Here is a 14,179-nt window from a genome sequence, read left to right on the forward strand (position 1 = left end):
AGTATGTGACAGATCTCTCATTGGTGCTTATTGATATTTTAAAAATTAGTATGTTTGGCAGCAAGGATCACCAAATAAAAATGTGAGCTTGGATTTATAGTATCAAAATCTCCACCCTGTATTTTATGACCACTAATACTATGAACAAATCAAATTCAGTTCTTTTGTTTGCATTACTTTGGACATCTATGTCAAAATTACAGAATCAATTAAATTAATTAATTTGTCATTCATTGAATGATTGTAGGAGACTATATGAAGACCATGGATATTATTAAGTGATTAAATAATAAAAAATGTTAAAAAGTTACTAAGATTCTACATGTGTCTTATCATGTTATTTTCTTTTGTCATAAAAAGTAATCTTCAGAGTTTGATAGGTAAACTTGGATTAATTTTATTAAAAGTACACACTGAAAAATTTTTTTCTCATGCGATTATTTAGTATATTCCTGCAAAGCAGACAGATAATACAGGAAAATAAAGCACCAGTTACACCCTGCAGAGCATCATTCTTTCAGGACCAGTTTTATACAAGAAAACCCCACAAACCATCCCAAGCACCCTCAAAACCAATTTTATTTTATGTGAAAATGGATGTGAGAGCACTGCAGGATAGCATGAAGAAAAATATGATAATATGCAGGAAAAGAAATAGTATGGAACAGAACTGTGAAATATCAAAAAGAAATTGTATCAGAATACATTCATTCCAGTGTTGGTCTCAGGTGCTGCTAAAACCTTTGTAAGAAAATCTTTTGCTTAAATGATTTTCAGAAGCATACTTTCAAACTTTATTGTCAGAAGACTGGAACTCTGAAGATTTGCTTTCTTACTGTTGTGATATATTCCCCATGCTTCCTGCTGTTGCTAGGAAAGCAACTTAGGGTGCTTTTAGAACGGGAGTAAGTTTCATGTATCGTTGCTTGTAGTGCAGGTAGATACTGATTCTAACAAGTTGTGGTATTCAAATATTTTCATATAAATATATATATATATTTTTATTGCAGGTAAAGAAAGTCATTGTTTATTTGGGTAGAGACAAAACAATGCAACTACTAGAAGAGCTGGTGAGTGAACTTCAGCTCACGGATCCTGTCAGTTCAGGAGTCACCCATATGGATAATCCACCATATTACCGCATTACATCCAGTTACAAAATCCCCTCTGTCACTTCAGGTAAGCATTTACTGACTTCACTCATTTCAGCTGTTATTATTGATAATTATAAACATGCTGCTGTCAATCAGTTATGCCACTGGACTGGATTTTGTCAGTATTCTGTAGGAGTGTGAGGTTCTGTTTCTAAAAAACAGGTTAAAAGTTTGTTTTACAGTATCTGCAGATTTTGGTGTACCCAGAGTTGTTACTGAAGAACATCTGATAGGTTCACAAGGGATGGGTTTGTCTTAATGTGTGCATCAGACTTCATCTGTGTTCAGAGACCTTGCACTGTTTACCCTCACTATATGACTTTGATGTTTAGTCAGTAAAACCATAGGGAAAATGTATATAATTTTAAATCCATCTAAGTCATTGCATTTGAAGTTCTGTTACAGACACAAACTGCATCCACAGGACTTGTTTCAAGATTTAAGTGCACTTACTTAGGAAAATTTATCTGGAAATTGTTAACAATAGACCAATCATCAAAAACCCCTCAAAGTGCTGAACATATCAAAGTGTCTACCTCATACTTCAATCCAAGAACATGCTGAGAAATGTGGGGAAGAGCAGTCTTGGTTTGGTGCAGTTTCCATCTGTCAAATTGAGCTGCAAAAGACAGAGATGTGGGGAGAGAATCTAAGCAAGGCCTTAACTTTTGTGCTGAAAATTTGTCCATACTATGAAGCAGCCTGGACTTATCACATGGTGTTATGTGGATCACAAGGTGGATGCATTGGCACTTGTTCTTGGAAGTGTTTAAAAAATGCATAAAAAAATCTGGGGCTCTTGCAGTTAATGTAATTTAGAATTGCAAAGGATGGAAGGGTACAAAATTGCTTCCAGCTGGGGCTGTCAGTTCAATGTGATGCTTGCAAATTTCTCCTTAAAGAGAATTGTTAAAAGCTTCACCACAGGCTATTAGGTTTTAATCCTTAATGAGTTTGTGGTTTGAATTAACTGGCTAACAAAGTCCAACTACATTTTGCAGATTACCGTGAGGTGTATAATACAGGAAAAAAGGAAATAGGTCTCTAGATACTGCTTTAAAAACTTTCTACTTAATTTACATTGAAGAGTTAGAGATTCCTGGAATAGATATTTTTTTTTCTGGTTAGTGAAATTATGGTAGCAGCTCACAATCCTTTATTTCATGTGAAAGTATGACTCAGTTTGTATTTGTGCCAGTTGCTGTAGAATAAACCTGATTATATGATTTACTGGGCAAGGGCCAGTAAATAAGGGTGATCTTGTAGTGCTTAAGACTACTTTTCCTTTTTTTTGACCAACCTTTTTCCTTGTCCATAATTCACAGGTACCACTTCTAGTAGCAATACAATGGTGGCTCCCACAGATGGCAATCCTGACAGTAAACACATGAAAGACAGTATTGAAGAGAAGTAAGTATCTCCTCCAAGAGCTGTTACTAATTGAATTACAGGAATTCCTTCTAGGTACTTTTAAATACTCCCATCTCAGCAGCTCCAGGTATGTCTTCATTGCAGGGATTACATTCCATGTAGTGGCATGCATGTCAACAGAACTGGAATACTATTTGGTATTAACTAGCAGCCTCAATTGCAATTTGAACTCCAGTCCAGGTCAGGCATTGTAATGCTTACAGTTACATTGTTGGTGGTGCCTGAAATAACTACTGTTACACTGGACTGTGTATGTTCACATGAGGGCAATTGGACTGTGAGGTGGGGTTGGTGAGACACTGGAACATATTGCCCAGGAAAGTGGATGCCCCATCTCTGGAAATGTTCAAGGCCAAGCTGGATAGAGCTCTGAGCAACCTGGTCTGGTGGAAGGGGGGTTGGAACCAAATGATCTTTAAGGTCCCTTCCAATCCAAGTAATTATGTGATTTTATGACTTGCAGATTATTACCTCACTGGAAATGAACACTGCCTATGTGTTGCTAGTTTATTTTCCCTAACTAGGGTATTTGGATGCCTGGTATCTGTGTCAAGATACTTTACAGCTAACTTTAAAACAAATTTCTCCCTCCCTAATTTTTGAGCTATTTAAACATAATCTTTTGGAGAAACTTGGCAGACACTGTGAGGCTGGTGGAAAGCAAACAGTTGATGTAGACTTAGGCTGTGTAGTTGGAGCTCAGCAGTAACTGAGTGTGGGCATGCTGTCATTTTGTGTTAATATGGATAGCTAACCTTCAAGTGAAGAGGGAGTGGAGGCTCTGTAATTATTAGCATGAGCAAAGTGTGCACGTCTGCCATTACTGTCGAGTAGCAACGATGTCATAAATTTGTAAATGAGTTTCTGACAACTTGTTTGAGAGCTTTAATAATTACAGTTCTGATATAACTTCCCAGTTGGACACTTTCTTTCCTTCTCTAGGATAATTATGTCAATATAATTAGAATAGTAAATATATTGGGAGAGGCAACCCCAATACTTAAATTAAATTGGGGTGAGCTGTATGATAGTAAATCACAGAAACCTGGAATGCAAGGTGTCATTCACAATTCAGCCTAGCAAGGCACAGACAAGGACTTGACTGCAATGGAGGCTCAAGCTGAAGAAACTTGTAAAGTAATGAAGGCAGTTTTGAAAGTCTCTGTGAGTTTTGGCATATACTGTAGGGTTGTCTTAAACCTGCCCAGGGTGTATGCTTCTTGATAAGATGTACCCTGTACATCTTGGACTTGCCAGGAGGAGAGAAGTATAGAAACAGCTTGGAAATGGTGCTTTTAGCACTCTAATTTATCTGATTTTTTTATAGTTTAATCAGATTAGCAAGGTAGGAGCTTGGACACTGTGTGTGTATACATGCATATGTCTCTGTCAGATCACATGGATTTCCTTATTTTGGTCTAGAGTGAGAAGAACTTATGTAAAATGGTAACAATTATTTAAATGGGCTTAAATGTTAGTGAAAATGATGGAACAGAAATACAATTTATAGTGGATAATCTCTTTGAATCTCCTTATCTGGTGTTACTTGAGAAGGTATGTCTTACATGGCTGAGGTGCTTTGGCATCATGTTGATTGTAAGATGAATTTTCTTTTGTAAAGGAGTTTTGCTGAAATACAGTTTTCCTGAAAGACCCTGATTAGTGTTTGTCACAGAATGTCAGTTACTAATTCTGCTTTATTTGCACCCACAGCTACGCACACCTAGACATCTACAGTGGGTTGAACAGCAACCTGAACCGCCAGCACCACAGACTGGAATCTCGCTACAGCAGCAGCTCTGGAGGATCATATGAAGAGGAAAAAAGTAATAATCTTTATTTTAAAATATTTCTATGAATAGCACACAGAATTTTCACAAGTCAATGTTTCTGCTGAAGGTTGTGGAACATAAAGAAATGAGCATTATCAATGTTTTTTGCATGAACTTATTAAATATCAAGGGTTTTTTTATCTTCCTCCATCTTATTACTTCTATTGAAGTCTAGCATACGTTTGACTGCAATAAAATATTCAAGGAAGAATGCTTTGTTCTTTCTGTTATCCTCTTGAATGAGTTGTGAACATCTTCCTGAATGAAATGGTTTTACTCTATTTCCTTCGACAGTTAGGCACAAGAAACAGAGATGAGCAGTATGAAGATGAGATTTAAAAAAAGGTGATGGAATAGAAGTTTTTAAAAAAAAGAAAAAAAATTGCAAGTAATTGTTCTTTTAAAGGATAGCATTCCTTGACTTATTAAAAAAAAAAGTATACTAAACATTTTTAAATCCATAGCAAAGGAAAATATAGCAGGGAAAAAAGTTCTCTGTGTACATCTAATTTCCAAGATTGTTCTGAAAACATGTCTTGGGTTATTTTTTGTGATCTATGTTGTTGTTTTTTTTTCCACTGAGATGCAGAGGTATTGAAAGAGGTAAAAATTTCTTCTGAAACTCCATTATGCATTTGTAAAGATTTCCTTAACAGAGGCTTATTAACTGTGGCTACTTTTGCACCAATGCCTAAGATACAAATCGCCATGGCAATGCTATGGAAAGCAAAACAGGTGGTGTAATCAGGCAAAAATGAGGACAGTGGTCAGACAGTAAATGATGTGTTACATTAGGGGGTTCTGTGTGCTTGGTCAGAAGAGTTGTTTCACTGAAACTCTTGTTTCAGCTAACAGGTTGTTAGAAATTTGAATGACTTTGTACTTCACCCTGCATGGGATAATCAGATATATTTCAGTCGTGGAAGTGGTCCCACAGACTTAGGTTTCACTCAATTTTTTATTGACCATTGATTTTACTACCAGTTAAGTACTTGGGGTGTGTTACAGCACACAGTGCAACACTGCTTTTTCCTTAATTTTCTTGTATGACTGAACAACAGGAGGTGAACTTGTGCATTTTGAGCTTTAGATGTCAGTATGGAACCTGTCCTGTCCATGCTGTATTGAAGCAACAAGAGTTCATTAGGATCTTCTGATGCACTCTTCAGTGACTGATTCTTTGCACAATGTGAAGATTAGAGTGACTATGTAGTTCTTACTGCCACTGTTAAGGAGGTGAAACCTAATGTCCTCTACAGATATTGTTGTAAGGGCTGGACATACTAATGCAAAATCTCCTAAAATTCGGGTCAGTAACAGGTTAGTGGCTTCTGGTCAGCCAGAATGTTTATTACTCCATGGATAGGCATTATCCAGAATCACAGCTGCAGTCAGTTTTGGATTTGTTTGCTGTTTGTGATAGCAGCACTGAGTATCTTGATGATATTTCCCAAATTCCATCAGTAAGGAGTTTGTCACTTCCAGTGAAGAAGGTGATAATGAGCTGATACATGTGTGAACATCTGAAACTTCTGCAGCTATACTTCCAAACAGAGCTGGTAGAATCACTGAAACATAGAACTGTTGAGGCAATTTTCTTGTTTCTAGTCTTGACTGACAGTTCTGAAGTCCAAAACAACTTTTAAACCAGTAAAGCATTCTGGGTGTGTTAACACAGTATACTCTCATACCAAACAGGTGAAGTTTTTCTTGCACTTTTGAAGCTTACTAAATAAAAAAACTAAATGTCTTTCTGTGCTTTCTTGACAAATTTACAAATTTTCTGAGCAGTAACTTTTATCAATCAATAGGGTTGGGCTATGCTGTTTTAAAAGTGTCAACTTCCAAGTTACCCATGGATCAGGCCAGCATTATCTGGTAGATAGCAGTGGTGGGGTTTTGCTGTGAGACCTATAAAGATGTGCTCTTGATGAATACTTCCATAGCCTATAATTAAACACTCTTCAAGATGAGTTCAGTTAAATCGTAGGGCCCAACCTTAATTAACTCCCTATCTGGCATGAGGTTTGAAATTCAAGGAAATGTCATCAGATCACTGCCTTTTATCATAAGTTTTATGAACCTATTCAAAAACATCTTACTCTGTTATGTGTGCAACTTCTGTAGAATCATCCTTATACTAAAAGAAATAATACTTCTTTCAAAACACTGTGTCCAACTACTACTGTTTACAGCTGGCTTCCCTTCCCCTCTCCTAGATCTCAACCTTTCAAGAATTTAAAAATATTTCTTCAGAAGGCTGTAACATACAGAAATATGCATTGTAAATATATTTCTGGTTTAATTTTCTGTTGTGTTAGGTGATTCAATGCCTCTCTATTCCAACTGGCGGTTGAAGGTGATGGAGCACAATCAAGGAGAGCCTCTCCCTTTCCCACCTTCTGGAGGTTGCTGGTCACCACTGGTGGATTACTTGCCTGAAACTTCTCCTCCGGGCATGTCACTTCACAGGTAGCTGTTTTGGCAATGCCAGTGGCAGTTTTTTGTTTTTATTTGTGTTGCACAAATACAGTCATTTGAAGACAGCAGATTAAAGGGCAGTTAACAATACATTTGTTTTCTGTGGGTTTTCTCACAGGTCTAGCAATTTAAGATTACTCAAACTTTTAATCTGGAGGATTAAAGTGTTTCTATTTTTATTATGAGCCTTCATCTTTTGCCTTATAACACAGCTTTGTGAATGTTTATAGACTGAAGAATACAAGTTAGAAGCATATTAAGCTCTTTGCAGCTCTTTGTAAAGTTCCTGTTACATTCTTCTAACATTCTATTTTTTTTGTTTTAGATGCAATATAGCAGTGATTCTTTTGACTGATTTGATAGTTGACCACAGTGTAAAGGTGGAGTGGGGAGGATACTTGCATCTTTTGCTTCATGCGATTTTTATAGGTAACTAACTTCTTACAGAAATACTTACAGTAACTTGAGGAATTTTTTACCATTGTACTGAAATCCCATTAATTTGATAATATTTACAGTATTTTTAAAAATTCAATTAAATGTCTTTCAGCTTAATTACTAAAATGTAGATTTTTTAGTGTTGTTTTAGGGCACTTTGTTTAGAAGCTTTTACCTCTTGTAGAAGACAGTAAAATTCAATATTTTGCTTTCTGTTTTTAAGTGTGGTAATTTTCATACGGAGCACAAATGAAGTTCTTACTTAAAATTCTTCTTACTTAAAATGACTTTGTACTTTAACCTTCCATGGGATTATCAGATATATTTTAATCTGATCAACATACAGTTTGTTAAACTATATGCTTTTTTTTTCTCTATTGAAACACTGAAAAAATATTGTTTAGAGAATTCTATATCTGTTACTTGGTAAAGTATAGCAGACCAATTTGAATACTGCTGTTTTTTAAATAATGTAATTCAATGTGCCCTTTGAGTATCATAAAGCCTCTCTGTTTTCCTTTTGTGTTAGGTTTTGACCACGGTCACTCTGAAGTCTATGAGCATTGTAAACGACTACTTTTGCATCTACTGATAGTGATGGGCTCTGGCAGTAATGTCCAGTCTGTTGCTTCTGTCCTACTCAGAAACAGAGAGTTCAACGAGTCTAGGGTGCTTACTGTGAAACAAACTACCCATTTAGATTACACTTTCACAGGTATGCTTTTCAGTTATTACGTGTTGCTTGTTAAAATGACATGGGAAATTATAATACCTGTTTCTTACAGGCATTAATCAGATTTCTGTTGTTTTTCTTGCACATTTCTTGCAAATATTTTCCTGAGGCCTTGGCATTAAAATTTCTTTGGATTTTAATGAAGTCAAAATGAATGGAGTTCTCATTGGCACTTTGTGCTCAGTCGTCAGAGTTGGGAGCACAGTTGTATGAGGAATAGTAGTGGAAATCAAAGAGGGAGATCTGTGTTTTGGAACTTTAATACAGCTGTTTTCATGATGCCTTTGAAAATAAAAACCAAGAAGATACATCTCTTACTTGTTTATAGCAAGTTAAAATTTCCAAGTTTTGTCAGCTGTGATTGCATTCTTTATTGCCTATCAGAATATTTTTTGAGATAGGACTTTTTAATATTCCCTTTAACTTTACAATATTTAAATTATACAGTATACTTTATATTTCTATGTACCTCTTTATGAAGGGAATATTTTGATGGTGAGACTGTATTGTAGTTTCTATTAAAATAGTTCTTTGTGGGTTTTTTAAATTTAGTATTTCATATTATTTCAGTAGGTGGCAGCATATTGCCATACAGTTGTTTGTTCTCTTTTGATCACATCAGCAAGGGTTTTATTACTTAGCAGAAGTAGTTGTCTGATTTGTGAATTTGGTTTTTTGTCGCAATGAGGAATTAAATTCCACTGTGTATAGTGGAAGGATTATTTTATAGGAATCTGTTCAGCAGAACTTTAATGGTGCATCTACACAGTGGCATGTACAAACCATTCCCTTCCTAATCTTTAAGGGCTTGGATAAACTGTCTAAACTGGACACAATAAAACAAAGATGTTTGATAGAAACTAGAATAAAGTCAGCATCAAACATTTCCAGCTGGGGACTAGGATAAGGTGTTTACAGGTATGAACGCCTAGCCCAAGGTTGGACAAGCTAATTTTTAATTTTATTTGAGCTGACTAAGCTCAAATACCCCAGTCAAAACTCTGTGGTTCTATAGTGAAAATCTGTGGTGGATTAGTGAGTCTTAAGCTTATTTAAGTACAAGTGCTCCAGTCAAAGGGCCTGCCAGTTTTCCTTGGTAGTTTACTTTCCCTCAGCCCTTCATGGATGGATGGAAGGGCAATGTGAGCAGTCACTGCAGTTGTATTTTATTGTCACATGATTCTTTATATGGAGGAGAAAAATCTTCTGGCCACAAGATTAAGCTAACTTCAGAGAAACTTTGTGCAGCCACAGGGGCTCTGCTCAGAGTCCATTCACTAGGTAATACTCAATGTTCACTGATTTCAAGTACTGTCAGATTCAGTGGGACTGGGTTTTACCAAAAAAACCAGATCATTAGTAAGAAATAGTCTGTATAATTTTGTTAATTAAGTTGAGATGCCTCAGAAGCTGATGAGCTCTGATACTATTGGTACAAAATCAAGGATAATAGAGGGGTTTTAAAAAGGGATCTAGCAGTTCCCAATTAAAGTTCATATAAGTCATGTGAAGAATTTGCATGTATGAGACTTGTTGATTTCATTGAAATTATTGCATCCATTAATTTATTCTCTTCTAAGTATTCTCATTACATTTACTAAGTTATTGATCTTTTTAGAGGGCTATTTTTTCCTTTTCTATATTTAATATTAACTGTCAGCTTAAAAGTGCATAATCATCTTGTTTCAATTTCAGCAGGTGTTCATGATTTTATACCTGATTACCAGCCCTCCCCAATGACAGACTCAGGGCTTAGTTCAAGTTCTACCTCTTCTAGCATCAGTTTAGGAAATACAAGTGCTGCCATTTCTCAACTGCAAACCACAATCCTCAATGAGGTTGACATTTCAGTAGAGCAGGATGAAAAAGTGAAAACTCTTATAGAATTTATTACCTCAAGGTAAGATTTCAATTTTTATTTTTGTTGAGACATATTTTGTGGAAAAATGGCAAACCTCTCACTATTTAGCATCATGTTTTCTAATTCTGTCTCTGTTTTATCACCAGTAAATGTTTTCATGTGATACACATATGAAAAGCTCTAACTTTCCAACACTTTCAGAGAATTTTGACCATCCTTTCAAGTCCTCTCTGTTTAAAAGTATTTTGCCATGTTTTATACTGAATTAGGGCAGGAACACATTGAGATTATTAGAGACCTGAAGATTTCTGTGCAGTTCAGGGATTAGCTAGTAGTAGAGAGCTGGCTATTCAAAAATGATGAATTTGTTGCACAGGACATTGGTAAAATCATCCACAGTTGTGCAGTTTGTATGATAGTTTATATTAAACTTTGAAGATAATGTTAATCTGAAATCCTACCTGTTCCTCCATGCTTTGATACTTTTTCTTTACCTCAGCCTAAATTTATAATTGTGTGGCATATCACTGGAAAGGAATTGGGAAGAAAGGAAGTTAGGAAGTGCATAATGGTGGTAGTTGTACTGGCTCTTTCTTAGAGTACTATTTATTATACTGTAACTATACCTTCCATCTATTGCATCTGTTATGTACTATAGCATCTCTTCCATCTTCTTACTCAGTTATTTCAGTTGGAACTGATACACTGCTTTTCACTTTGTCTTAACTTCTTGTATATTGTGTAATATTGGTCAGTTGTCAAAATTCCTTCCAATTCGTGCCTGTGCTTCTAGATGGTTTTTTTTAATGTGGTACGTAGTAGATTCTTTTGCAATTAACCTTAAGGTTTAAATTTCATTTAAATAATATTAAGGACAAAGGCTGTATTTTATATTCTGTTTACTCTATTTTTGTATTTTTTAGAAAAAGAGGCCCACTTTGGAATCATGAAGATGTTTCAGCCAAGAACCCTAATATAAAGAGTGCTGAACAGTTAACTGTGTTTTTAAAGCATGTTGTATCTATATTTAAACAGTCTAGCTCAGGTATGTTAGCAAACAGACCATACATGATCAAATATACAAGACTGTGAACTAAATAAATACTTTTTAAAACATGTAAATGCATAGGTTATCTATGAAATCACTGTAGGAAATTACTGCTTCTAAATAATAGTTTTCTTGTGTATTGCTCACTTCAGCTCATGTTTCTGTTATGACAGATTTAAATATAGTCTTTTAGGAATGGGATAAACCATCTTATTAATTTATTGTGAACAGTTAATATTCTAATCATAAATGTTTTATTATCTACGAGTCTCTCTAGCATTAAGTATTTGGAATACATGTTTATATTCCTGTAAAGATTTTTGAGACTAATACTTCTTGAGAAAAATGTAGAGGATGTGAGAATATTTTAAATTTGGGAATGACTGTGGCAATTTACTCTTCAGTAAACTCAAGTGGATTTGGTTTTTTATAAAGCATTGCTTGGCTATTTATTTCCCTTCATAGGAGGATATCAATTGGAACATCGTCTCAGTGAAGTTGCTTTGCAAACTGCTCTGTCGTGCTCCTCTCGCCATTATGCTGGGAGGTCCTTTCAGATTTTCAGGGCTCTGAAGCAGCCTCTCACTCCATCTACACTTTCTGATGTTCTCTCCAGACTAGTAGAAACTGTTGGAGATGCAGGAGAAGAAGCTCAGGTATTTGAAATTTTGCTCCCACTTTATTAGAAAACTAAGTCTGTCTAAATGATGTGTGTGCATTATTAGCAAAATTTAAAAGCATTGTTTTTTTCAGTTTTTTTTTTTATTTTTAAGTGTTTCAAATATGAAAGTTTTGATCATGACACTTCCTGAATTTCACCTAATTAGCTGAGGAAAAGTTGTTCACATTCTCTTCCACAGCAAGAGGCTCTTTCAGAGAGTTTGATACATGTCTTTACTGTAGACACCACCTCTTTCATTGTTAGAGAATACTGAGATCAGCCATATAAGAAATTACTTATTTTTGTTTTCTTTTTTTAAGAGCTTTATCTCATAAAGTGTTAACAATCATTCAGCTTCATGTCATTGTACATCTTAAGAGTGTATCTAATCTTTTAATACTGCAGAATAAGTCTGAATGACTTCATCCTTCAATCCATGCTTAAAAAAATGCAAACTAGAATTAATTCAGTAAATGCTTATAAATAAATTGAAGTTTTTTTCTTGTCTGGAAGCTATACTGCTAAATTGAGCTGTCTTGTGAGGATTGTGTTCTAATTGAAGCATGAAATAATTTAGTTTACTGCTACTGATTTTATATTTTTATATTACTACTTAGTAGATTTTCTGTGATCTTCCTTGTGCCTATTGCATAATTTGTAATGGCCTGTGGCTTTCCCCAGGGTTTCGTCATAGAGCTGCTTTTGACTTTAGAATCTGCTATTGATACATTGGCTGAAACCATGAAGCATTATGATCTGCTTTCTGCCCTTTCTCAGTAAGTTCTTTTATTAGTCAATCTTTATTATGCATTTTTGTACATTTGAATTATTAAAAATTTGTATTATAAATGTAATTAAATAATTTCTTGTCATCTTTGCAGAATAATTGCATCCATATAGCAAAATTGCTTGCTCTGGTATGTTTTTATCATTCTGCCTCAAGCAAAACTTGTAAGAATCTAGATTTCCTGTAAGGAATATCTTATTGCCTTTCTGATTTACCCTCTTGGGTTCAATTTAATATTGTAGAAATGGAATTCAAGAAGTTTCTTATGGCTCAGTTCTGAAATATTGTCAGTTCTTCTTAACCTTCTTGAATTTAAATGCTCTGCAGATGGTGGTCTGTCTTAGGCCTCAAGTTTGTTGTCCATGTATAAAAAAGCGTAACTGAACAGTCTGAGTCATTTGTGTGTCTCATTACAGTTTGAATGGTTACCTTGATGACTTTTTATCAAACTGAAAAAAAATGCCTAAATGTACAGACATCTCTGTATTTGTTTGATTCCCTTGCAAAGATTTTGAAAATGCTGAGATTTCTAGGAATACATTTAATTTCTCTGTATCAGAATAGGAAGGTGTTTGGTTTCCTAGGTTAGATACCTCAGACAAATACATGGTAATAATTGTATTAATTCATTCATTTCCCTACTTTTATCACATCTTTAAATAAGTTGGGATGCTAGATCATCATTTACACAATCTTTTACATGCTATGGGCTAATTTTTCCAATTTTACTATAATTTTATGGTATTCTGGGATTGTAACAAAAAGATTGGGTAGAAAAGATAACAGGATACTGCAGTGATGTCTTAATGCTGTAAGGATATTTTAATAATAGATACAGAAATCCTGTATTTATGTGCATTACACTCTTAGGATGATGAAACAGAGTATGCTGCATGTGTATGTGATTTGTGTAACTTCTCTCTTTCTCTCTCTTTCTTTCTTTGTCTTTCTTTCTCTCTTTCTCTCTCTCTTTCTCTTTTTCTCTCTTTCCTCTCCCTCTCTCTCTTTCCTCCTTCCCTCCTTCCCTTTTTCATTGTTATTAAAATTCTTTGTTATTAAAATATTTTGCATGTAACAATATGTAATACTGATTTTATTTTAGAACCTCATACCATGATTCTGTAATGGGAAACAAGTATGCAGCTAATAGGAAAAGCACTGGACAGATAAATCTAAGCACAAGTCCCATGAATAGTGGCAGTTGTTTGGGATACTACAGCAACACAAGGAGTAATTCCTTGAGACTGAATTTAATCAGCGAGCGGAGAGGCGACCGGCGACGGAGCAACACACTGGATATAATGGATGGAAGGATAAATCATGGTGGAAGTTTGGCAAGGACTAGAAGCCTTTCCTCCCTGAGAGAGGGAGGGATGTATGATGTGCAGCCCACTACTGACCCTGTCAACTTGATGGCCACTATATTTTGGATTGCAGCTTCGTTGCTGGAGTCAGATTATGAGTATGAATACCTGCTGGCTCTCAAGCTACTCAACAAGCTTCTTATTCACATGCCTCTGGATAAATCAGAGAGTCGGGAAAAGATAGAAGAGGTGCAGAATAAACTGAAATGGAATAACTTTCCAGGCCTTCAGCAGCTTTTCCTGAAAGGCTTTACTTCAGCCTCTACACAAGAAATGACAGTTCATCTCCTCAGTAAACTCATCACAATTTCCCGGCATGCTTTGGTGGATCCTTCTCAGTTAGCAGGTACCTTTAGTAAATATGTGATAAAAATCTATCTTTTCATTGA

At 35.3% G+C, this 14,179-nt stretch overlaps 1 protein-coding gene across 3 annotated transcripts in view; it reads left to right on the forward strand.

Moving 5' to 3' along the window:
* The window catches only part of FRYL (FRY like transcription coactivator), a 162,660-nt gene that overhangs the window by 112,265 nt on the left and 36,216 nt on the right, over positions 1-14,179 (forward strand). For all 3 annotated transcript variants that reach the window (XM_058803962.1, XM_058803959.1, XM_058803960.1), the window contains 11 exons: positions 1,011-1,179; positions 2,480-2,564; positions 4,299-4,411; positions 6,739-6,889; positions 7,224-7,327; positions 7,866-8,051; positions 9,765-9,969; positions 10,854-10,975; positions 11,444-11,634; positions 12,321-12,415; positions 13,529-14,136. In XM_058803962.1, the coding sequence (XP_058659945.1) occupies positions 1,011-1,179; positions 2,480-2,564; positions 4,299-4,411; positions 6,739-6,889; positions 7,224-7,327; positions 7,866-8,051; positions 9,765-9,969; positions 10,854-10,975; positions 11,444-11,634; positions 12,321-12,415; positions 13,529-14,136 (2,029 nt within the window). The remainder of the gene's footprint in view (positions 1-1,010; positions 1,180-2,479; positions 2,565-4,298; positions 4,412-6,738; positions 6,890-7,223; positions 7,328-7,865; positions 8,052-9,764; positions 9,970-10,853; positions 10,976-11,443; positions 11,635-12,320; positions 12,416-13,528; positions 14,137-14,179) is intronic.

This window comes from Ammospiza caudacuta, chromosome 4, assembly GCF_027887145.1.
Source record: "Ammospiza caudacuta isolate bAmmCau1 chromosome 4, bAmmCau1.pri, whole genome shotgun sequence".
NCBI lineage: Eukaryota > Metazoa > Chordata > Aves > Passeriformes > Passerellidae > Ammospiza > Ammospiza caudacuta.